Below are 22,969 nucleotides of genomic sequence, written 5' to 3'. Positions count from 1 at the left end.
TAGTAGTCAAAATGCTAATTGATTGAAATAAAGAGACCAGAAAGAACATTGTGATCCTCAGTAGTCAAAGGTTCCTGTGCTTGTATATAAGTTTTACAACATTTGTCTCCGTTTCCTCTTTACGAAGACAGAAGGTGTCGAATTAAATTGTTGTGAAACCAGAATGTATATCCTTTCTGCGGTTCAGCATTCGTGGTGTTTGAGAAACTGGTATATTTGAATTATGTAAAATACGATAACATATACAGCTTGGAAATAGGCATTGAAAGCTGCAGACACTGAAAAACAAGTTGGTTCGTTCCTTTCTAAATGTGCTTTTCCACAATATAGTCCTGCAGTAATTCTGCGGTGTAATTGAAAATACTCCAGTATTTAAGGTTTGTATAATAGCCGATTGATATAATCTTAAAATGTGAAAGTTAAAGATATTCATTTCAAAAGGAAGGCAAACACGGGATCTCTGAATATTTGATGTGAAAAGCAGTTTGCCATCATATCTTGCTCTCTTTGCAGCTTTCCGCAGGAAAGAAATTATAAAGAGTAAAACCAGGGCTGGCCAAGAGAAAATACTCGGCAGCAATCAGGAGCACATGTAATCTAAGTAAATGATTTTATGGAATGTGGAGGATTGTACAGAAAAATACATAAGAAGGATACCATTCTGTGGAAACCTTAGCGAAGCTAGGGAGCTGATGGATTTTGATAAAAATTTCTAGCAATTTGCAATATCCACAGAGTTATTCTTCTGATGCACAATGGTCGCTGTAAATCTTCAGAAATATGTTAACCAATAATACTTGGCCAATCACAGCACCAATTTAAAGTACTAAATGCAAAGGGTTGATCTGACTGAATTAATAGTTCAAGCAGTGCAGAGTGAAAAGTATCCTGCGGTAGATGATTATCTACAATATAAACCTATTCACATGGGGGGGGTGGAGAAAGATGGGCTCTATAAGCTTCTTCCCATCTTGAAAGGAACAATCACCATCACACTACGATCCCTTTATATCCTCTTTAGGCAACATTTTTCCTTTGCAGGGAAGAGCGGGACTGGGAAGGGGGGTGGGGGGAACCTGCTCCCTTTTTTGTTCGCTCAAATGTTCACTCAAATTCTGGGCTCCATAACCACCAGAGAGAGAGAGAGAGGTTTTCGAAGTTTGGCTGTAACACATAAGAAGCCAGCGTTGCTTCCATTAGAGAACAACTGCCTTTTCACCCCTCTCCGTTTATGACAATACTTGTGACTTCAGGATGCCCTTCTTGGGCCAAAGAGCAGGAAAATAATTTGGGCAGGGATTAACAGTGTAGAACACAAGGGGAATATAGCAGTCTTCTGGAGGGCAATATAAGAAAAATGGAAGGAGAGAGGCCAGAGGCCAGCAAAAGAGTAATGAGAATGGTGGCCGATTGCAAAACAAGTGAGGCTTTTGCCATCAAGAAATAAGTAATTTTAAGGTTGAGATTTAGAAAAGAAGCTGGTGACTGTAAAGAATGGGATGATATGAGAAGAATGTGCAGAGAAGGGGACTTGTTCTGTTGACTTGCTCCATTTTGTTTTTATTTGATTTCTCTCTCCTTGATCCTCATTTGTCCTTCTTTCTTCCTGTGTTGACCCTTACATGTTTACAATCTCCATGCAAGGAAAAAAATAAGGGTCAACAGCTAAAGAGCCAGCCGGAATGACTATTCCATTCAAATTCTTGGGGCTTCTACTTCCACAGTTCTCGGATGACTTTTGGCCCTGCTGACTGGGAATTTTGGCAATTACAGCCACAATTTATATGAAAAGGCCAGTCAGAGGAAAGCTGGTAAAAAGTATGGCTGGCAAAGAAGGTTGAGGAAGATGAATATCTTCAACCTCAACCAAACATCATTTGAAGTGTTTGTTTGCTGTTGTTGTTCTTCTATTCAGGTTTTTTTTGGGGGGGGGGTGCTTTTTCAGTGATACAGGTTGAAGAATCTGTAAAAGGAAGCTTTTCAATCTTGTTCATATATACAAACAGAGAGAAACTGGAGATTTTCGTTTTTGTTTTATTGGAATTACTATGACATTTTTAGATTCATAGGTCACGCTGTTCTTATGAGCCTTCAACATTGTGTGGTGTTAGTATTAGTGTGAGGTGTCAGAAAATGACCCTGTATTTACCATTAATCGTACAGATGTCTAGAACTCCAAGTCCTAGCAGATGCCTTGACTATAGTGCAGTCTTGTGCTGTCTCAGGAATCTTGTGTATCAGGAGCAAGAGTAGAAAAGACGCTTTTAGTTTTAGTGGAAAACAAAAATAACAACAAAGGTAGGGTTTCTGAAACTTTAAGATGTGTTGCGTAATTTAGGGCATAGGCCAATGAGCTTGTGAGTTCACTGCCAGTGAGCTGAAATTCTGAATGAAGCACAAAATTTGAAGTGAGCCCCATATGGAAAACTGTGTGGGCTTTTAGCAATGCTGGTTGACTGAAAATGGCAAGGATTCTTCCTGTTGCCCTTAATAAACTTAATGAGCTGTGAAACTTTTGGTTGCTTTCTAGGTGCCTAAACCCTAGTGATGTGAAGATACATTCTAATTCCATACTTGATCAGAGAAAAAGGTAGAAGCTTTCGAGAGATCTGAGCTCAAAATAAGGAAGAATTTTCTGACCATGAGAACCAGTTGGAGCAGCCTGACTCTTAAGAGTCATGAGTGCTTTATCTCTGGATAAGGTTGGACAGCCATTTGTCTGGGATGATTTGGGGATTCTTGATTTGGGCAGGGGATTGGAGAAGATGATTGTCATGATCCTTCCAAATCTATGTGCATTGAAACTCCCTCCCTACAGCTATAAGCAATATAATCAAACCCTCTCCCTCCTACTAGAGGAAAAATGTAGAGTTGTGTTGAGGAAAACTTGTGGTTAACTATCAAGGCAAGCCAACATTTATTATGTAAGATATGGAGGGAAATTTATTCTGAAATGTGCTATTCTAACTGAAAATTATTCCAAATATTTTTAGGATTTTGATCTAACCTCTCAGTACAGCATCCTCTGTTGGCTCTACATGGCCAATCTTATCTGGTTTGAAAAGTTAAATATAATTAGGTAAAGTTTAGGACTTGTTTGGAAAACTATAATGGATTCTCAGGGTGTAGACTAGACCTCATAGTAAAGAAGCCATGGCAGAAAGAGGCAATTGTTACCAGTTTTGTATGGTTGTGAAGACTATATGAAGATATCCATGAAGCTACTAGAAGTCAAATTTGACTTGAAAGAGACTATTTATTTTACCTTTATCATTGACCCCATGACTTGGTTCTGTGAACTATCGGTATTCTTTTGAAATAGTATGTCAATGTCCATAAGTAGATTTATGGGGAAATCCTAACATTAAAGAAGTTAATAGGATGCTGAATTATAACTCCAAACTCTAGAATATGACTGTATTTGAGGAATTATAGTTGTACTGGGCATGAGAAGTGGTAAAAAGAATTATATTGAGGAATGAGGGAAATGGTATTTTTCTAGGCATTAAGGATTGGCTCTTCGTGTAATTTATCTATTCTGGAAAAAGTAATATTTTCAACTAATCAGAAAATGAAGCAATATGTTCTGCTCTGGAATAGATTTCATGAAATTTTATAATAATACAGTGATATTTCTAGGTAGTAGTATATATTTTTATATTTGATTATTGCATAGTATTACAAGATATCCTTTGTAAACCCGTGACATTTATACATTTAACCTATATTTTAGATGTATAGTGTTGTGATTTGTTAAGTTTTGTTACAATCTTAAGAAAGTTTGGGGAAGGGCCCTTTTTTCATTTATTTATTGACATGACACCTATGGTTTCAGGTTTAATTTTCATGTGGTTTGTTAATTGTTTTTAATATTGCCTTTTCTGTAGGCTATCTTTTCTATTCTGGTGCTGTGTGGGATATTGTTTTTTTTGGGGTGGGGGTAATCTTATAATAAAAAAATAAATATTAAAAAAATACTACACTTAGCAGTATCTTTCTATAACGTCTGCCTTCTATTCATCAGCAGTGTGTGTGTGTGTGTGTGTACACAAAGCTGTTACTGAGCATTAGTAAACATGTTCCCTCTTCTTGGGAAACCCGGTAGATTTCTTTTTAATATATTACGGCATCCTTTGAGGCATCTCATTCAGAATTTGTTTCTAGCTGATTAGTTTGCATGGGGATGTTGATTAAAAATAAGATTAGGTTCCCTCCCCCCCAAAGAACATGGCAGAGAAGAGTCCCTGTTTTGCTGTCGGGGTTAATTGTATGGGGGCAACAGGAGACATGAGACCTAACCAGCCAACCCCGTTAAAGAAGCATTGGTCTGATCCCCATCTGTTCTCAAAATGGGTAACCACCCATACATCTCTGATTGTCTTCTATTGCCCTGACCACAGATGCTGCTCAAGAGCCTGGGGCCTCTCTCCTGAATAGCTGCTATTTTGCATCATTTCCTGGGAATCAGGATCAGAATAGAGCTGGGAGGCACCTTAGAGGTCTTCTAATCCAGCCCCCTGCTCAAAGAGGAGATCCTATACCCGTGATGGCTAACCTTTTTCTTGTCACGTGCCGAAAGTGCAAGCACACACATGCCTCCACTCATAATGCAATGCACCACGCACCTCTGCGCATGCGTGAGTGACCCCCCAAATGTCATGCACGTCTGCACATGCGTGCGACCCCCCGTGCTGCGCACCTCTGCACATATGCATATGACCCCCCCGCACCCACCTCACCCTCTGCGCATGCGCGTGTGTCTCCCCTGTGCATCTCCCTCACGCATGCATGGCAAATACCTGACAATCAGCTGGCTGGCAGGGGGCACACGCATGCATGCACAGTGAGGCTGTTCCGGGCGACCTCTCACATGCTGGCAGAAATGGCTCTGCATGCCACTTCCGACACGCGCACCATAGGTTCACCATCACAGCCCTATACCATTTCAGACAAGTGACTGTCCAGTCTCTTCTTTAAAAAAACCCTCCAGGGATGAAGCACCCACAACTTCTGAAGGCAAGCTGATCCACTGGTTAATTGTCCTCACTGTTGGGAAAATGCCAAAAGCTCACAGCAGCTTCTATTGCTTCGTTAGATCTATAAGTCCCTACACCAGGGGTGGGATTCTACCAGTTCGCACCTATTTGCTAGAACCGGTTGTTAACATTCTAAGCAGTTTGGAGAACCGGTTGTTAGAATAAATTACTGGCCTAATCCTGTAAGGAAGGCAGGAAGGAAACATTCTGGTGTTGCTTACAGAAACTGCCTCTCCGTTAATCCTTATTACATTCTTGGCAGGACTAGACTTCCTGTCTCAGGAACGTCTCTGGAGTTTTTTCCCCCTCCTTTGCTGGTACTTTGCTTGTGTGGAGTGACCATTCAAAGTTACAATGGCATCGAAAAAAAGTGACTTATGACCATTTTTCACACTTACGACTGTTGCAGCATCCCCACAGTCATGAGAGGCCAGGCGAGGAGATGCGTGCCTCGATGTGAGTGATGTTGAGTTGGCCACACCCAGCCAGTCACATGACCACCAAGCCACGCCCACCAACTAAGCCACACCCACCGAACCGGTTGTTAAAAAAATTGAATCCCACCCCTGCCCTACACCCAGTTTGTTCAAAAGCCACCGTGTGTATTTTTGCCAGGATCTGTAGGGTTTAGAATGAGCCCTCAAAGGAAAGGATCGTGTTTTCTCGGGACTCTTGTAGTTCAGCGAAAAGAGGAAACAACGCCCTCCTCCTTCCTTGGTCAGAGAGTATGGATTGTGCATCTGTATGGGAATCAGATCTGAAAATAATTTAAGTCCCCAATTTTATACTCTGCATTTTTCAGATGGCTGCTGCAGCAGGAAGAATCACCTAATAAAACTCACTTAGAAGCATCTCTGCCTGGCAGGGAGGATTCTGCCTGGAGCCTTGGAAGGCAGCCCAATTGCCGCGTACCCCACGTTCTGGCTGAACTGAATACTGGATTCACGTTTATGCTGCACAAGGAAGCTGGATACAGGTGGCTTTGCAGCTGGCCAGAAGATTTAAACTGGGCCCTGCAGATAATCAGCCTTAAGCTGAAGCCCCAAGTGGCCTTTACAGGCAGGTCTAAAAAATGGATCATTTTCCAGACTCCTTTAAGTTGAGTTTATTCCTGGTGACTGCATCCATGCAGAGATTTCTGGCAGCGTTACAGTAGTAATTTGCTAGTGGCTTCTTCTGGGATTGTTATTATTTTTCTTCTTCTCAGACTAGGCTATTGGCTCTGGCATTCCCAAGCAATCTCCCATCCAAGTCTAAACTAGTCCTGCTTAATTTGTGAGATCATCAAAGGTCAGTAAAATGCTGAGGCATCCCCAGTTTTCCTAAGGTCTGCAGGAACTCCATGGAGCAAGTCTTCAACAAGCCCTTGAGAAGCAGGCTATTAGCTATATCACCGGGCCTTAACAACTGATTTTCCTAGTTGCTGCAAAGTTTTCTTTTCCTGGAGCCTCCACAGTGTGTGAACCTGGGCATTTGTAAAAGAATGTGATAAACTTCCTTGTTTGGTTGAACTTTTTTTTTTTTATAAGTCAAGCTATATTATTTAGATTTGGTGGGTTCATGTGTCAACATTAGCAAGCTGTGGGTTATGTTCCATTTGCCAATATACTGATATAACAGGAGTATGATGATGGCTATGGATCCATTATCCTGGATAGAATCTTTTCATTACATAATTGAAATAACTGCAGCTCCTAAGCAAATGGGTTTAAAAAAAAACAGTTTCTGTTTATCAGCTTTCAATAGGGCAAGATACCTCAGTGTCTGATCCAAGGATACCCTCGCTTATAACTTTCACGTGATTTATTTTTCTACCCTTTCCTATTGAAACGACCCTTCTGAAGTTTACTGTGAAGGCGCTGATCAATAGCAAAGATTTCACAGCAGGAATTTCTCAGAATTGAATTCACTAGTAATAGGTGTGCAACTATAAAGGCACGATAAAAAAAAATGATCCAGGAAAATAGATATTTATTTGCAACTTCGGAGTAGCATGTTGGTAGTCTGTAAAAAAACCTGTCCAATGGCAAAGGAGTGTTAGTTTTTTGTTTTTTTTTTAATGCAGAGGTATTTAAATTCCTATTTAAACATGGAATTTATGAGAAGCGGGCTGAATGAGAGCACAAAATTTGTTTGTATGATGGAACTCTCACTACAAAGAATTTAATTATCTATCTAAATGTTAACTGTTGGGCAAGAAGGGTATAAAAAGTTGGAAATAACTAGAAACTTAACCAAAGAGAGGGCTGCTACTGGGGGTAGAATCTTCCATTACTGTTACAACGTGTGTATGCTGAAGCTTTGCATTTTGCTGCAGATCCAAAAGTGCAAGGAACCCTGTCCAACAGAACCTGCATCAAAAAAGATGGTTCTGGCAGGCTCCATTATACATTGCATTACAGCATCAGGAGCCATTGTGAGATGGAAGATGCTGTCTGTGACAAGCGTTCTGGATTCAACTTGTGTCAGGCAGAGAGCCTGAGTTTGATACAGGCAGAGCCCTGAACCATGTTACAGAAATATCTTGGCCTTTTCTATTTCCTTTGATAAGATCACGGTCTTAAACAGATCCTGGTTCTCTTTTCAAGGAAAAAGGGAATATGAAGTCTCTACTTTATCCAGACTCACAAGCCAAAGAGTTCCCCCACCCCCTCCATTTTAAATCTCATTCGGCCACACTATACTTGCCTTTCGTTCTCATGTCCCTTAATCGGTACAAGTCTTAACTTTCTTCAACTATCTACCTGGGCCCTAGGGATTGGGAGAGAGGTCGGAAGGAAGGAAGAAGCTTTTGGAAGTCGGTATGCCGCCCGGGTCATTATTATCTCTGGAAGAAGTGCTTCGAAGATCTCGGCCACTTTCTCTGGGGTGATGCCTGAGTAGGCAGCAAAGCTGAGTTAGGTACCCCACCCTTACCGTATTGGCGAAGCGAAGCGAAGCTTGCTTACTGGCCTATTTATCGCAGGGCAAGAAGCTGAGCTGCAGCAGGTGAAGGGTTAAGTGCAGGCTCAGCTGTTCCGGATTTTCTTGGTTTCCTAGCGAGCTGTTTGATATCTGAATGCACAGGGGACTCCCCCGCCTCCCAGCCCTCTCTTTCTTCCCCCTACCCCCACGCGCGCACACGCGCACACACACACACACACACACACACGCACACCCTTTGCAGACCATGCGCTCGCTCAGCCGCTTCGTCTAATGGCACCGACTCTCAGCCGGCACGCTGCTCCTTCGTTGTTTGAGCCGAGGACACAGAAGGCAGGTCTTCTCATGGAGCCCTCTTAAATAGCTCCACACGAGGGAGCTGCCAAAGGGGTGGGGGTGGGGGCAAAAACGGAGAAAAAGCAAGTACTGTGAAGAGAAGAAGCAGAAGGAGCTGCCAACATCACCGCTCCTGGGTTTGCTGGCGACCCTATGCTCTGCTCGATGGCTAACTCAGGCTGCCTCCTGGTCTCCAACTCAGCCTTGCTCCCGCACTCTCTCCCTTGTCCCCCAGCCTTCCTCTACCTCCAGCAGGTAAGTCGCCTCTTTGTGCCTCCTGTCCACACGTGGTTGCCCCCCCCCCAGGGCTAAAAGATCAGGGCTTCCGTCGCCGCTACCCCGGGCTCCCCAAAGGCAGGTCTACCTCGCTCACAGGTTGGAGATGGGCTCCAGGTTAACACCTGTGCGCTGTCTGGCTGCAGTAGGGCTGACTTGGCAGCCAGCTCAAGATCAAGGAGATGACACTTCTGTGAGCTTGCAAGTGGGGGGGGGGAGTGCAGCACTGTTCAACTTTACCTCCCCCCCCCCCATTAAGACAAATAGGTGGCTGTGTTGTATATCTGGAGTGTGTACCTGTTTGTGTTACCCCATTGAGAATGTGTTTAAAGCCTGGCTTCTGCCAGCAGATGCCACGCATGTGGGCTATCTCGCTCTTGCTCTCTTTCCGCTGCCTTTTTTGTTGCAGTCAAATTTTATGCTTCCAGGGTGGTCTGGATGTGGCTGTTTTGTATGTAGACGTGTGAAGTAATCTAAAAGACGGATCTGTCTGTCTCAACTTGGCCCTCCGAAGTGCTGCAACCCAATTTCCAGCCAGCTTTGGTTTTGCCAGGCATGTCTCCCCTTCGCTGAAGCCTCTCACTGCAATGTGAGTCTAGTTCCTTAACTTCTCTCAAGGGGAGAGGGGGGGGCTTGCGATGCCCACAGCACCCTCCCCAGCAGGGCCGCGGCACTTTCTTTCACTTTGGCACGGTGATCAAGGAGCCGCACATGTTTCTCGCCCGGGATCTCCAGAGGAATGGAAGCTGTTGCCTTCAAAAGTCTCTTTGCAGCATCGGAAATCCCTGTCTCCCAGCTGTGCTAACCCTTCCATTTGAGCTCAAAGGAGTTTTTAAAAATTCATAGCTTCCTAACCATTGGCACTAAATAGTTGACGTGGCCAGCCACCTTTGGGGTAGAAGGGCAGTCCCGGGCTTCTTCTAAAATCTTAAATAAAAGAAGGGAGGCTATTACCGTTTGCTTTAATGCTTCAAACCTTTGAATGGAAGGAGAAGATAATTCACACCTAGGACTTCCTTAAGTTTGCAGAGTAACACGGCTTCTCCCTCCCTCTCTCTCTCTCTCTCTCTCTGCAATCTGGAGAAGGGGAATTCTCTGAATCATGATTTTTCTCTTTTCTTAGTACATGTTCGTCAGAGAGAGCCAGAATGGAATGGCTCCTATTCCAGAGGAAGCATGGGAGTTTGGGTAATTGTAATTTCAGTGTCTTCTTGCTAAGGCATGGAATTCCCTGGGAAAATGAAGACTCATTCAGAAAAAATATCACAAGTCAGCTGCATGAGGGATTTATGAATAGTTGAAGGGCATACTAGGAAAGCCTCTCTTGCTTTGAACTAGGAGACAGACTGGGTTAATATGGTTAAAACACGGAGGGTATTCTGTTAGGGGGAATCCTTTGGGGTTTTTGCTTTTGGTCGCACTGCGTAGCCCTTCAGCCGGCTAAGACTTCAGGAAAGCTGCATGGACGTTTTGCCTGGTGCATATTGCATTTCCTCTAGACTGGGCAAGGGAATATTGCAAGCAAGTTCATTAAATGAGTGGTTACAGCCCAAAACATCAGCACAGGGGAATTTAGGGGAAGGAGAAGCTTCATTGAATATCTTGATTTTCTTAGCTTTTCTCAAGCCTCCTTATTTTCTTCTGGCTTCCCCACCCTCTCTGCTTCCTAAGCCGCCTCCACTTTGTTTGTAGGTAGGTATTAAGTGTATTGGGGGAAGGGGTGTTATATAATTTTAGGGAGATTATTTGTTTGCGACTTACTTGTTTTTGGAGAATAGGCTGAAATTTCTCTTTTTTTACACTGGGCAGGAAACAATCTGCATCTGAAGTTTTTATTCATTATCAAATTAATTTAAATTAAAAATTAATTTAAAAACCATTAAATGATATTTGAAAACAAAACAAAAAATAACTGGCAAAAACTATGTACTTAAGGGGAGGCCTATGTGGAAGCTGCAGCTTGGGACACAATTATTCCTGTCCTGTCCCCCACCATTTTGATTCAGGTTTATTCCTTTGAGGCCTTGTGGCATGGAGACTGAATGTAGGCTCGCTGCCATGGTTCATTTTGGGGCATTCAGGAGTAACTTTAAGGTTGATCGTTAACCTTAATTGTGGCTCAGTTCCTATGGTGGCGGGGGGGGAAACACCACACATTTGATAGTAAGCAAAATATCTGCTCAGGGAATTTTCAACCAAGTTAAAATCTGAACCCCATAATCAACCCATAAAAGTTGATTATGAAAACTGGATTACGCAGACTCATCAATACGTTTGTCAAATATCAAGAGTGCCCAGTTTCAATTTACCTCCAGCTCTTACTTAATAAGCAGAAGTTTGGTGACATTCAAACAACAGTCTAGAGCCAGTTCAAGATTTTTGACTTTGGCAAGAATATGTCCAGATGCCATGCACACACACTCTCATGGTCCTATAAGAATTAGATAATTGACAATTTTGCGAGATTTTAATGGAGCTCCAGATATGGCAAATTGAAGCTGCCATTTCACTGCCTCTCCAAGGGAATATGTATGTTTCTTCCCGTTACTTTTATTAATACTTGTTCCTGTAAACACCTTTTAGAAAAGGAATATTTTTTAGTAGCTGGGGATACATATTAGCTGAACGAATCCTTGGCCTAACACAATACTTTTATCACACTAATTTATCTTGTTTGCAAAATAAAGATTCGTCATTCAAAAGTTTAAAAATTGAATATTTTGGCCCAGCTTTAATAGTGATGATGCTAATATGTTCAGTCATAATAGGATTATTTTTGTATATATTTTAACAGTTGGTTACATGTTCACAGATGTTAAATGTAAAAGGATCCCTAGTGCAATCCCTAGTGGTCCTTTATCTCTTATAGATGCGTTGTTGAGAATTTCTCCTCTAAACTTCCAAGATTAAAAACCATAAAAATAAGTGTCTCCTTCATTAGTCCTTGCTAATTGCTTGACACTTGGTGTGCATATAAATGGATGTGTGTCATATTGTACATTATATTAACTTAACTGATCCATTTGGGAGTACATCACCAAAATATTGCATTGTTTTAGGCTAGGAAAAGTATAATCTTACATAGCATTTACAGGCAAATTCAGAATTGGTTCCAGAAATCAAAGCTTTAAGAAACAGGTTTAGGAAATAGTAAAATTTCTTCTGCATATAGAGAAGCAGTAAGTGTGGAGTTAAATAAATTAGTATGCTTTTATAATGGATACCTGTGCATAGGTGTTTGTTATCATACATATAAGATAGGCATATATTTTAGATGTTTAAAAGTAGATTGAAAATGTGGGGGGCTTTATATCTGGAGCAAGCTGAAAATTATTGTTTATGTCCAATGACTAGCTGAATTGTTGATGTGAATTTCCACACTATTGGCAGGGAACATTACTGGTAAATGGTAGGGCTGAAATTGGATTTTACCACAGTCCAAATAAAATTTGAACGTTTGTTTCATTAAGTTTGATTTGCTCCATCCCCTAGTGAATGTCAGAGTTGTAGTTGAATTACTATAATATTAATTTGTCCCTTATATAGTGAGGTATTGAGATGTGTCTGTCCTATGATATGCTGTGATCTACTGTCACCCAAATCCCATTGCAGATGCATTGTAATTTTTTTTTAATTTGGAGATGGGGAGATTAACATGCCTACCACATGCTAGGTGAAGTCTGAAAGCTGCTTCAGATTCTGTCAAGATGTTGAGTTTCTCTAAGCTGTGTGTGCCTTCAAATTAGAAGTGCTTTCCTTCTGACAAAATGCAGATTTAACTCTTTCCAAAACCCTATTTTGAGTTGCTGTTCCGAAGTGTGTATGTAAAATTCAGCTGCTATTCTAGTCACAAAACTCTCACACACATTCTGCTTTAACAAAGGGAATGAAAGAGTACAGCAGAGTTTAGTCTATGAAGAGGACTCACAATTCCTTCCACACATGGCGCACACATTGATTTGGAAACTGATTATCTGTTGATGGAAGCCATATAAAAGGCAAACTTTGCCTTTGCTGGAGTTTTTTTAAAATGAAATGCATGCGCTGCATGCCCACACATAAACTGTCCCATGTTCAGTAGGTCTTTTTAATATTTCATTATGATCTCCAATATTTGGAAGACAATGGTTTACAAAGATTGGTGGCAAAATACAACCAAAAGCTGCCTCAAAGAGCCCAGACTGTCCTGTCTCCTTCCCAGCCCCTCCAGGCTCTGCTGGCCCGATTAGCATCTGGATCTGTAAGTGGATCTCATAGATCAGTGGTCGCCAACCAGTAGGCTGGGGACCAACTGGTGGTCCGCGAAAAAATTTGGGTGGTCCGCAGAGAAATGTCAGCCCCAAAGCAATTAATCCAGGCTGCGTGAGAACACAAGGCTGCGCCACCCTACATGGCCCACGGGAACACAAGGCTTGCGTCGCTTGCATTGCGAACAACATGAGGTAGTGAGGGGAGGGAGGAAAGGGCGGAGGGGGGGGGGAACTTGCCCCACTCACCCCATGCGCCTCGCCTGGCCATTGGGCTGCTCCTTTCCGCTTCTTTCTTCTGCTGCTTTTGGCTGCACGCAAGGAAAGTAGCAAAAGTTTTTCTTTCTCTCCTCCAAACTCCGCCAGAAATGAGTCTTTGGGACCCTGCAAGGCATCTTTGTTCCAAGAGGCTGTGCTGGTGTGACAAATCTCACAAAGACTCATTTCTGGTGGAGTTTGGGGGAGAGAAAAAAGACTTCTGCTGCTTTCCTCGCATGAAGCCAAAAGTCTCTCTCTCTCTCTCTCTCTCTCTCTCTCTCTCTCCGCCCCCTCTCCCTCTCTCTCTCCCCCTGAGAACGGAGCTGGAGACGGTATCCTGTGATCCCAAATAAAGAATGATCGATCGGTAGGAAAACGGGCTGTGGAATTTTCCTGCAGACTTTTTGGGGGATTTTCCCAGGGTCTCTGCTCCGCGGGATTTAAAATTATGAGTTTGGTGGTCCCTGAGGTCCAAAAGGTTGGCGTCCCCTGTCATAGATATGATAGGCAATTGAAACTGTCTGTTTAGCTGGCAAGTAAGAAATTATCTTGGTTGCAGGTGGGAAGGAGTTGGGGAGAAGAAAGAGGTGAACATAAGGTGTGTGCAGGTGGCATTGAGGGTCGAGCCACAACATTGTGGCTGACCTAAATCAAAGATAAATTAAAGAGAAACTACAAAGCCAACGAAGGCTTTTCCTGAGGCAGCAGAATGGATAGAGATCACCCTCTTCCTGTCCAATAGCTTGGTGCTTTACAATTGTTCTCATCCTCATTAGAGGTGGGTAAAATGGGGGCCCAGATTGTTGGGGGCAATAGGCTGACTCTGTCAACTGCTTAGAGAGGGCTGTAAAGCACTGTGAAGGGGGTATATAAGTCTAAATGCTATTGGTATTGTTGTATTAGTTTTCTGCTGCAAGCAGCTTTCTTTTGTACCAGTTGGTTCAAGCTACACTTCACTATGAATCACCTTGCCGAACCGGTTCTTTGTTCAGTGGATCCTGCAATTAGCACTGGACAGACTGTATTAATGTGGGCTGGTTTGTGGAGAGAGAGAATCAAAGCTTCGGTTAAATTTACTCACTCTGGTACGTGTGGTTTGAAGTTTGAAAGCAGGAAGAATCCTATGAAGTTTGGGGCAAACCCAAGCACAGTTTGCTTCCAAAAGGATAGAGTGTTCTTGAACTCAAAAAGCCCATAGTTTAAAAGGAACTTAGAGGTAGGAGAATGATGTCAGCAAATTAAAAACATCCCTGGATAATAGGTATTCTTTCGTCGCCAATCACATTGTTGCAGATGTAATGTAGTTTTTGATTCTTGGTAATTGCTTCTTCAACCCTTTCAATATTTTTTCCCTTATTTTTAATAGTCTCAGCCTAGCTAGGATCCTTTCTGATTCATTGCCCTAAACCTGGAAGTAGCTGGTGGATATTAGGCCCAGCCGGCCTACAGGAAATGTTTTACAAAGTGTTTCGGACATATTAATATAGCAGCATTGGTAATTCATTTAATCTCTGCTGTGGGGGAGGGGAAGGGCTATAAATTAAGAAGAAGAAAAAAGCAAAACAAAGAAAAAACTAAAGACCAAATTAAATGGCAATTGGCGATTACAGATAGTCCTTACTTAACCAACCACAACCGGAACTAGCAATTCTATCACTAAGTGACATGGTCATTAAGCAGAACATCACATGACTATGACTAGAATCACAACTTCACTTCTAACATCCATGATTGTTAAGTGAGACACCATGTGACCACAACTGGCAACTTCCTGTCGGCTTTCCTATTGAATTTGCTTTTGGAAGCCAGCTGTGTGAATAACAAATGGCAATCACACGACCATGGAACACTGTAACTATTGTACACTGGTTGCAAAAGTGCCCCAATTGTGACCACATGATTGCTAGGATACCGCGATGGCTGCAAGTTTGAGGACCAGTCATAAATCTCCTTGTTTAACACCACTGTAACTTTGAACAGTTGCTGAAGGAGGCAGTCATACAGTCAAGCAAGGACTGCCTGTATTCATCTATGCCTCATTCCTTTTTTTTTAATACGAAATGTGTGTGTGTGTGTGTTAATTGCAGGAAATATATATAATCAGACTAATTTGATAAGATTTGTATCTTCATTGCTTGCACACATTCACAGAGATATGAAAAGTGAAGTGCTACCATTTTAAAAAAATCTAAGTGGATCCTTAAAACAAACTTAAACTTTGCAGACTCCATTTCATCCTTTCACCTCCCCCAAATGTGTCCTGCATGCTCCCACTTGGAATGCAGCTCTTGAACTGTGGCTCTTAGGTTGATGAAATTTGTAATGTCCTGACATCCAGCCATTCCACTGAGGCTGTTTTATTCGTGCATGTGCAAATATATGCCCTCAGCAACCCACCTGCTCAAACAACATTTTCCACATTGTTTTATAATACAGTTCTTATATAAATATATATTCAAGTATTTTACAGATTTGGGACATGCTGTATGTGTATCTATTCATATACTTTGATGTGTACTCATGCATATGCTTACATGCATAAATACATGGAGTTTTTTAAATCTCTGCTTTCATTTTAACTCATGGAACTTTAATAGACCAAATTCAGTACCTTTCCTAGCAGTGATAAGCAAACTTTAATTGAAAGATTTGGTGAGTACTTTATCGGGACTATATTTTTTTATAGCTTCCATTTTGGCATCTGTGGGGTCATTTTATTCACATCTAGTATTTACTGAAATGGATAAAATTGACTTGGATCCCAGAAATAGGAACACATGGTGGTGATGATACATTGTTTTAACTAGAAACATCCTGTGGTTTAATAAATGGTTTCACATGTGAACATGTGTGTACATATAAACATTCCACCTTCCTTGGTTTGAAATTATATGATGGTGAGAGAAATTTGCCAAGATGCACCATGGCCATAAGAGCAACCCAAGTCAGCTAATAGCACCAGGCAATGTTTCCCAACATTAAAAATTGACTGAATTCTCTTGACTTCATGCTTTTTTCATACTAGTTCAGAAGAACAAGAAAGAAAAAGGTATACAAAGGGAATGAGAGAAAAACTACTAAACCAGAGAGGAATTATGATCAAGGAATGTCAGAAAATCAGGAGCCTATTAGCACTTTTCCTGATTTGATTGATCGATTGGTTGGTTGGATTTGTTAAAGGAGCCCAATGGAAGAAGACAGATACATTCAGGCTCAGATTTTATTTCTGGAACTTATAATATTTCTTTTACGGTTGATATTGCAGATAAAGTTTCTTATACATGTGTGTCTACTGAGAATATGATTAGACAAGGAAGGGCCAGTAGGTTACTGATACTACTGATAGTAGTCAGACAACAGTCAGTAATCAGGACTACTGATAGATAGTCCTCAACTTACAACCATTTGTTTAGCTACCATTGGAAGTTATGATGACACTGAAAAAAGTGACTTACAACCATACTTATCACTGTTGTAGCATCCTCTCTGTCACATGGGTGTGATCTGATTACTTGGCAACTGGCTTGCACTTATGACAATTACAGCATCCTGAAGTCATACAAATGCGATCAGGAACTTGGCAACAAGCTTGCACTTATGACAGTTGCAGCGTTCTGCAATCATATGATCGCAATTTGTGACTTTCCCATCCAGCTTCCAACAAGCCAAGTCAATGGGGAAGCCTGCAGGAGATTGGAAGCTGCAATAGTGTGATGTCTTGCTTAATGACATGGCAAAAAAGATGATAAAATTTAGTGTGGTTACATGATGTCTCATTTAACAACTGCACCATGTAACAATGAATTTTCCACTCCCAATTGTGATTGTAAATAGAGGATTACCTGTACTGCTTGCCAGAATTGCTTCAGAGTTTTCATTGGCTTAGCTTGTTTCTTGTTGTGCAGATGTGTGTTTGAAAGAAAACCTTCAGCAGAGAAAGTCTGCTAATGTCAGATGCAAATAACCGGAAGCATTTGTTGAATTCAATGCATAGTAGAGTTTATTGTTGCTACCTATACACAAAAATCTAGTCAACTAACAAGCAAAACTAAATTAGCTGTAGCTAAGGTTCAACAGAATTCACTGGACCTGGGTCTCTTGTAGTAACACAGTGACTCTAAACTTATGACACATTTAACTCTCCCTTCCAGCTCAGCCTGCTTTCTCTTCTAACTATTTCTGTTTATCCCAGTCCAATTTTCTTTTTTTTCTTTTAAGACATCCATGGTTGCAGGCCTAGCTGCCTTGAATTACTTCTCCCCAACAATGAAAAATTCACCCCATCACTTTAGTTGTGAAGTCAATGTTTCCCTATATTATTTCATGTATAAGGTTTTGTATTTTGTTCATGCGTGAAGAAGACTAGATATAAATATGTATACCAGCTATCTATTTAATAAATTAATATGCTACTTAATATTAGTAACATCTAATATTAATATTTAACATACCGGTTATTACCAGACATATGTGTCTTTTTGTAAAAAGAGTTCTAGTATATGAAGAAAGTCTACTTTTTGTTATTTCTTAATAAATAACGTGAGATATGGTATGAACAGATCTTTGATTGAATTATTAGAGCAGATGATTAGTTAATGAAATGGCTAGTACTTGACTTGATGAAGGGGAAAGTCATTTCTTTATTTCTTTTTCCTTTATTTTTCCCTCCTATCATTCTTTTCCTCTGCACTTTTTATTTTTCCTTTTCCTTTTTTATATTTTTCTTAGTTTACATTAGTTTTTTATTTTTGTATTTTTAAACTTTAATAACAATTATTATTTAAAATAATGAACAAAATTGAATTTTTCTCCGCACTGGGCCATGTACATCTGGCATAAATTTTATCCACAATAAGATTCAAGGTAATTCTCAGTTTAGCTCCTTTCATTTTAGAAAGCATTGATACCTGGAATCCTTACTTTGTTCCCTCATCCCAGCTGTAGAATATAGTCCTTGGGGAAAATGCATTTTGTATATATTCAAAACTATTATTGATCATATCAACATATCAACATATCCAAGTTCTGTGTCCATAGATCAAGTATATCATTTCATAATCTACCAAGTATTTGTATCATTTCTGTGTTTGTATGAACTTTGTGCTTCCTGCTGAGATGTTCAGTGGCTTTTGATGATCCACAATAGTCGAGTTGAAATCTTGAAGCATGCTACTTATTATGTTTGGCCACATCTGGCACACTGGAAGAGAAAACAAACATCTGTGTATAATAAAGTTCTTTTTTTCCTCTTTAATTTTTATTGAGCTACAGGGTTTGGAATCCTGCATTAAAATTCTGTGAGTAGAAAAAAAAATAATTCTTCTGAAGACAGGAGAATAATGCAAACATTTTGACAGACTAGGCCAATAGAGGTAAAGAAAAGATAACACTTATACATCGTATTTGTAGAGGAGTTTGAGGAAAGGGTTCTGCTATGCAGATGTCCCTTTCTCTACTCATTAAACTAAAACCTTCATGAACTTTGTTGGTTTTGGGAAACTGTTTATGCCATTCACTGTAAACATGTGGAATAGGAATTTGCTGTTTATGAATCCAAGGTACCTATTTGGTGAGGTAGGTTAAATGACACAGCCTTAGGCACTTTTCTATACAGGTAATTCTCCACCCACAACCATAATTGAGCCCAAAATTTCTGTTGCTAAGCGAGACAGTTGTTAAATGAGCTTTGTCCCCATTTTGCGACCTTTCTTGCCACAGCTGTTAAGTGAATCACTGCAGCTGTTAAAGTAGTCACACGGTTCTTAAGTGAATCTGGCTTCCCCATTGACTTTGCTGGTCAGAAGTTTGCAAAAGTGTGATCGCATGACACTGCAACCGTCATAAATATGAACCGGTTGCCGAGCATCTGAATTTTGATCACATGATCATGGGGGAATACTGCAAGTAGTGGTAAGTGTGAAAAACGACCGTAAGTCACTTATTCCATTGCCATTGTTAACTTCAAATGGTCTCTAAACAAATGTTGTTTGTTATTGTAAGTCAGGGACTGCCTATACAGTCCTTTGGGCTGAATGTCTGGCATCATAAAAACGTCTTGCCTCACTTTTGCAAGATTTCTGGAAAGAAAGTCATCATAGCAAATTCAGGAAATTGGACCTCTGGCAAAATGCAACAGAAAACGGATGCCAGTGTAGCCCAGAGGAATGTCCCAGTTCACTTGGAAGTCCCCCTCCCGGTTATGTCCTAGCCTGGGCTTTTCTTTGCCAGGTGTCTCACTGACTCGGAGAACTCCAGCTGGCTCCCAGCTCCTCCATCTCTAGGGAGCTTCTGCCAGAACTGAGCCACCTTCTTGCTGTATCTGAGATGGACATCCATTACTGATGGAATTTGCACTGAATCAGCAAGGTTCTAGTCCAAGCCTCTCGATGATCTTGGAGCAGATCCTGCCAGAATGTAATCTCTGGCCCTAAGGGATCAGCTACAAACAATGAGGCAATCCTTGGCAGAGAAGACAGTCTGGAGAGCAAATCCGGGCAGTGGCTCCAATGGTTAGAGTGATGCTTAGAGAACCATAAGAAAAAGAAGAATTAATTAGAGAGAGGCGGCTGTGTTGGAACCTCAGATAAATGGAGATAAAGTAGAGAAGGTATATACACCCAGCTCAAAGAGGGTGGATAGAAAAGAAGCTATGAAGTTGACCAGATCAGGTTTGAGCAGTGAAGCAATTATTTCTTGTTTTAGTATGCTGCACCAATAAAATGTTTCAAATCTACAGGAACCAAGATTTGTTCCTTGTTTCATTTTCCACTGCTGCCTCTTCTCCCTCCGTTCATTCCCATTACTTTCAAAGTGCTGCTCCCACTGCCTTGTCTGGCTTTGGACTTTGCCTAACTTTTTAATTGTCAAGCGCTGGCACAAGGTATGAAAACCTGTGGGACATTCTTTGGTGTTATTTTCAGCTGCCTTCTAGGGGTTTTTGCTTTGAAGCAGTGAAAAGGGGGTAATCCCCTTTGCCTACTGCAGAGCCAGCATAAATACTTAACATGACACTAGTCTTCTAGTGCTTTCTGGATTTCAGCACCCTTCCGCAAGCAAGATTCTGGCTAGGAGATTGGGACATTAAATCCAACCCATTTAGAAGCCCCATATTTTGGGAAGGCTGTTTCATATCCAGCATCTGATGCCTCCACTGCTACTCAATAGTAATTAATGAAATTGTGCAATATTTATGCAACACGTTTTGTAGGACTCAAAGACAGTTTTGCTGCTATGTCATTCATTGTTATTTGTCATTGAAATCTGTTTAGATTATAATCATCCTTTAAACCGACTAAATCAATTTTTAAAAACTATGTCAATTCCAAAACATCTGCATGGCTGGTAGATTCACGAGATGAAGGAAGTGTGATTTAGAAACTGGTGATGTTCATTAATTAAACTATATTTTTCATACTTACAACAGAGTACACTCTGCTTGCCCAAGACATTTGCTGCCGAAGGCAAAGTAGGAAACAATCTTTCTGTCCGTCTCCAGTCCAGATACATATTCTGGCATTAAAGAAAAAGGAAAAGAAAAAAGACAGCACTAGTAAATTAAATATCTGACAGTTTGCTTCCCTTTTGTTATTCTCAGAAAAAGCAGCTGCCTGAAGCCACTGTCTCAATTTGAACAGTGGTCGTCAACCCAGTCCTGAAAATTTTAATCAGAACCAGAGTAAGTGTAGTCCCTCAATGAGCAGCTCCCGTAATTATAACTTGCCTTTACAGATTAAACAATGGAAGTTTTAATTACCCAAATTGTAATTAGGCTACTCGCATATAAACTTTTTAGCAACGATGGCATTGGTCAATCAAATCTAGTACTTTGTACTGTATGTGTGCAGGGGGAAGTCCTTTTGCACTTTAAATTGTACCCGGGTTATATGTGTGATTGTTCTACTAATGAGCAGCGAACACAATTGGGTAATCTTAGGAGCAGCTAAAATGTCCCATTCTGGAGAACAGCATTTGGAGTTGTTAAAATGAACTCACAATTAGCATATTGATGAGTACTTTTTCATTAAGCCATAACAAAAATGAAATAATGTCTCTCTCTCTGCCTTGCCCTCCAGTATAATCCTAATACACCATCAACTATACAGGCTATTTCACGAAGTTTCAATGGCCCTGCCTCACTAGACATAGAGGCCTGAAGTATATTTAGGGATTTAAGAGTCCCAAAGAAAAAGAGAGAGCTGGGAGATGGGATCCTTGGAAAGGGGAGCCAGATAGTAAGAAAAACCAGATGGTTGAAAAACAGCAAGTTAATCCATCAATAAACCCTCTGGCTAAATCACCCCTTGCATTGGGAGAGAAGTGGGCACGGAGCTCCTCTAGCCTAGCAACTCTCATCATTCCTTCAACGTTGAAAATTGGACTGGAGATGCCTGCGCTGGGGAAGTTGTGCCCCTCCAGTTCACGCAGCTCTATAGTTTCTAATATTCCTCCCACTGGCCCTGAGGGTTAAAGTTGATGGGGACTGGAGTCCAATAATCTCTGGAGGGTTGGTCTGGTAAGTCTAGAAAGGCCAATGATAGGAAGATGTGGAATGAGACGGCAAATTGTTTGGGGACCTGCATGTTTTGAGGAGTTAATTAGAGTTAATTATACTAAAGGACGCAGTGGCTCAAGTGGCTAAGACGCTGAGCTTGGCGATCAGAAAGGTCAGCAGTTCGGCGGTTTGCACCCTTAGCGCCACATAATGGAGGGAGCTCCCGTGACTTGTCCCAGCATCTGCCAACCTAACAGTTCGAAAACATGTAAAAATGCAAGTAGAAAAATAGGGACCACCTTTGGTGGGAAGGTAAACAGGGTCCATGTGCCTTTGGCGTTTAGTCATGCCGGCCACATGACCACAGAGACGTCTTCGGACAGTGTTGGCTCTTTGGCTTTGAAACGGAGATGAGCACCACTCCCTAGAGCAGGGGTGTCCAACCTTGGCAACTTTAAGACTTGTGGACTTCAACTCTCAGAATTCCTCAGCCAGCTTTGCTGGCTGAGGAATTCTGGGAGTTGAAGTCCACAAGTCTTAAAGTTGCCAAGGTTGGACACCCCTGCCCTAGAGCCAGAAACGACTAGCACGTATGTGCGAGGAGAATCTTTACCTTTATACTAATTAGCTTGTAAATGAATCTCAGATATTTTTTATGAAATTCTAACCAGATATATATATAGTATTGCAATACCTTTGCTGCATCTGACTAAGCTAGGAGCTTATCAGCTGCTGCTGCTGCTTCCTATGGCTTTGCAGCTTTTCTTCTCTACATATGTATGTTTCCAACACATCCAGCCACTGGTCCCCACTTGCATATCTTGTTTGAGGAAGTTGTATGAGGCATTATTCCTTTGTGCGTGAAATGGCTGCTTCCAAATTAAGTTGAAATAATGGCCACTTCCAAGCAGGACTAGTAGTGTTCAGTCCTCTTTCATATTTATGAAATTTAATGAGAATTAAGTTCAGAACTTCTTATATTCCCACCATTTCTGACTTTGTTGCATGAAATCTATTAAAGAGGATAATATGGGATAGCTCTGTAGTCTTTGGCTTATGACTACAATTGAGCCTAAAATTTCTGTTGCTAAGGGAGACTTAAGTGAGTTTTGCCCCATTTTACGGCCTTTCTTGTAAGAGTTGTTAAATGAATCACTGCCATTATTAAGCTAGTAACACACTTGTTAAGTGAATCTGGTTTCCCCACTGATTTTGGCTGTCATGAGGTCGCACAAGGTGTCCCGGGGACTCTCCAACCATTATAAATATGAGTCAATCTGAATTTTTATCATGTGTCCATGGGGAAGCTGCAACGGATATATGTGGGAAAAATGGTCATAATGATCACTTTTTTCAGTGCTGCTGTAACTTTGGTCACTAAATGAACTGTTGTAAGTCAAGGA

At 41.1% G+C, this 22,969-nt stretch overlaps 1 protein-coding gene across 16 annotated transcripts in view; it reads left to right on the top strand.

The window, feature by feature from the left end:
* Nucleotides 1-22,969, top strand: part of RBFOX3 (RNA binding fox-1 homolog 3) — a 460,997-nt gene that overhangs the window by 381,973 nt on the left and 56,055 nt on the right. For 4 of the 16 annotated variants that reach the window (XM_087955945.1, XM_087955958.1, XM_026667278.2 and 1 more), the window contains exon 1: nucleotides 8,141-8,549. The exons of 5 other annotated variants lie outside the window; for them this stretch is intronic. In XM_087955945.1, coding sequence (XP_087812071.1) covers nucleotides 8,448-8,549 — 102 coding nt within the window. In that variant the 5' untranslated portion in view covers nucleotides 8,141-8,447. Of the gene's footprint in view, nucleotides 1-8,138; nucleotides 8,550-22,969 lie in introns of those variants that run through there. 7 more of the 16 variants (XM_087955956.1, XM_087955948.1, XM_087955949.1 and 4 more) reach the window with 5 other exon arrangements.

Source organism: Notechis scutatus, chromosome 2 (genome assembly GCF_049901735.1).
Source record: "Notechis scutatus isolate UNSWTSFEM ecotype Mainland chromosome 2, rNotScu1.2, whole genome shotgun sequence".
Taxonomy (NCBI): domain Eukaryota; kingdom Metazoa; phylum Chordata; class Lepidosauria; order Squamata; family Elapidae; genus Notechis; species Notechis scutatus.
Note: the sequence above shows the minus strand (reverse complement) of the source record. Positions and strands in the feature narration are given on the sequence as shown.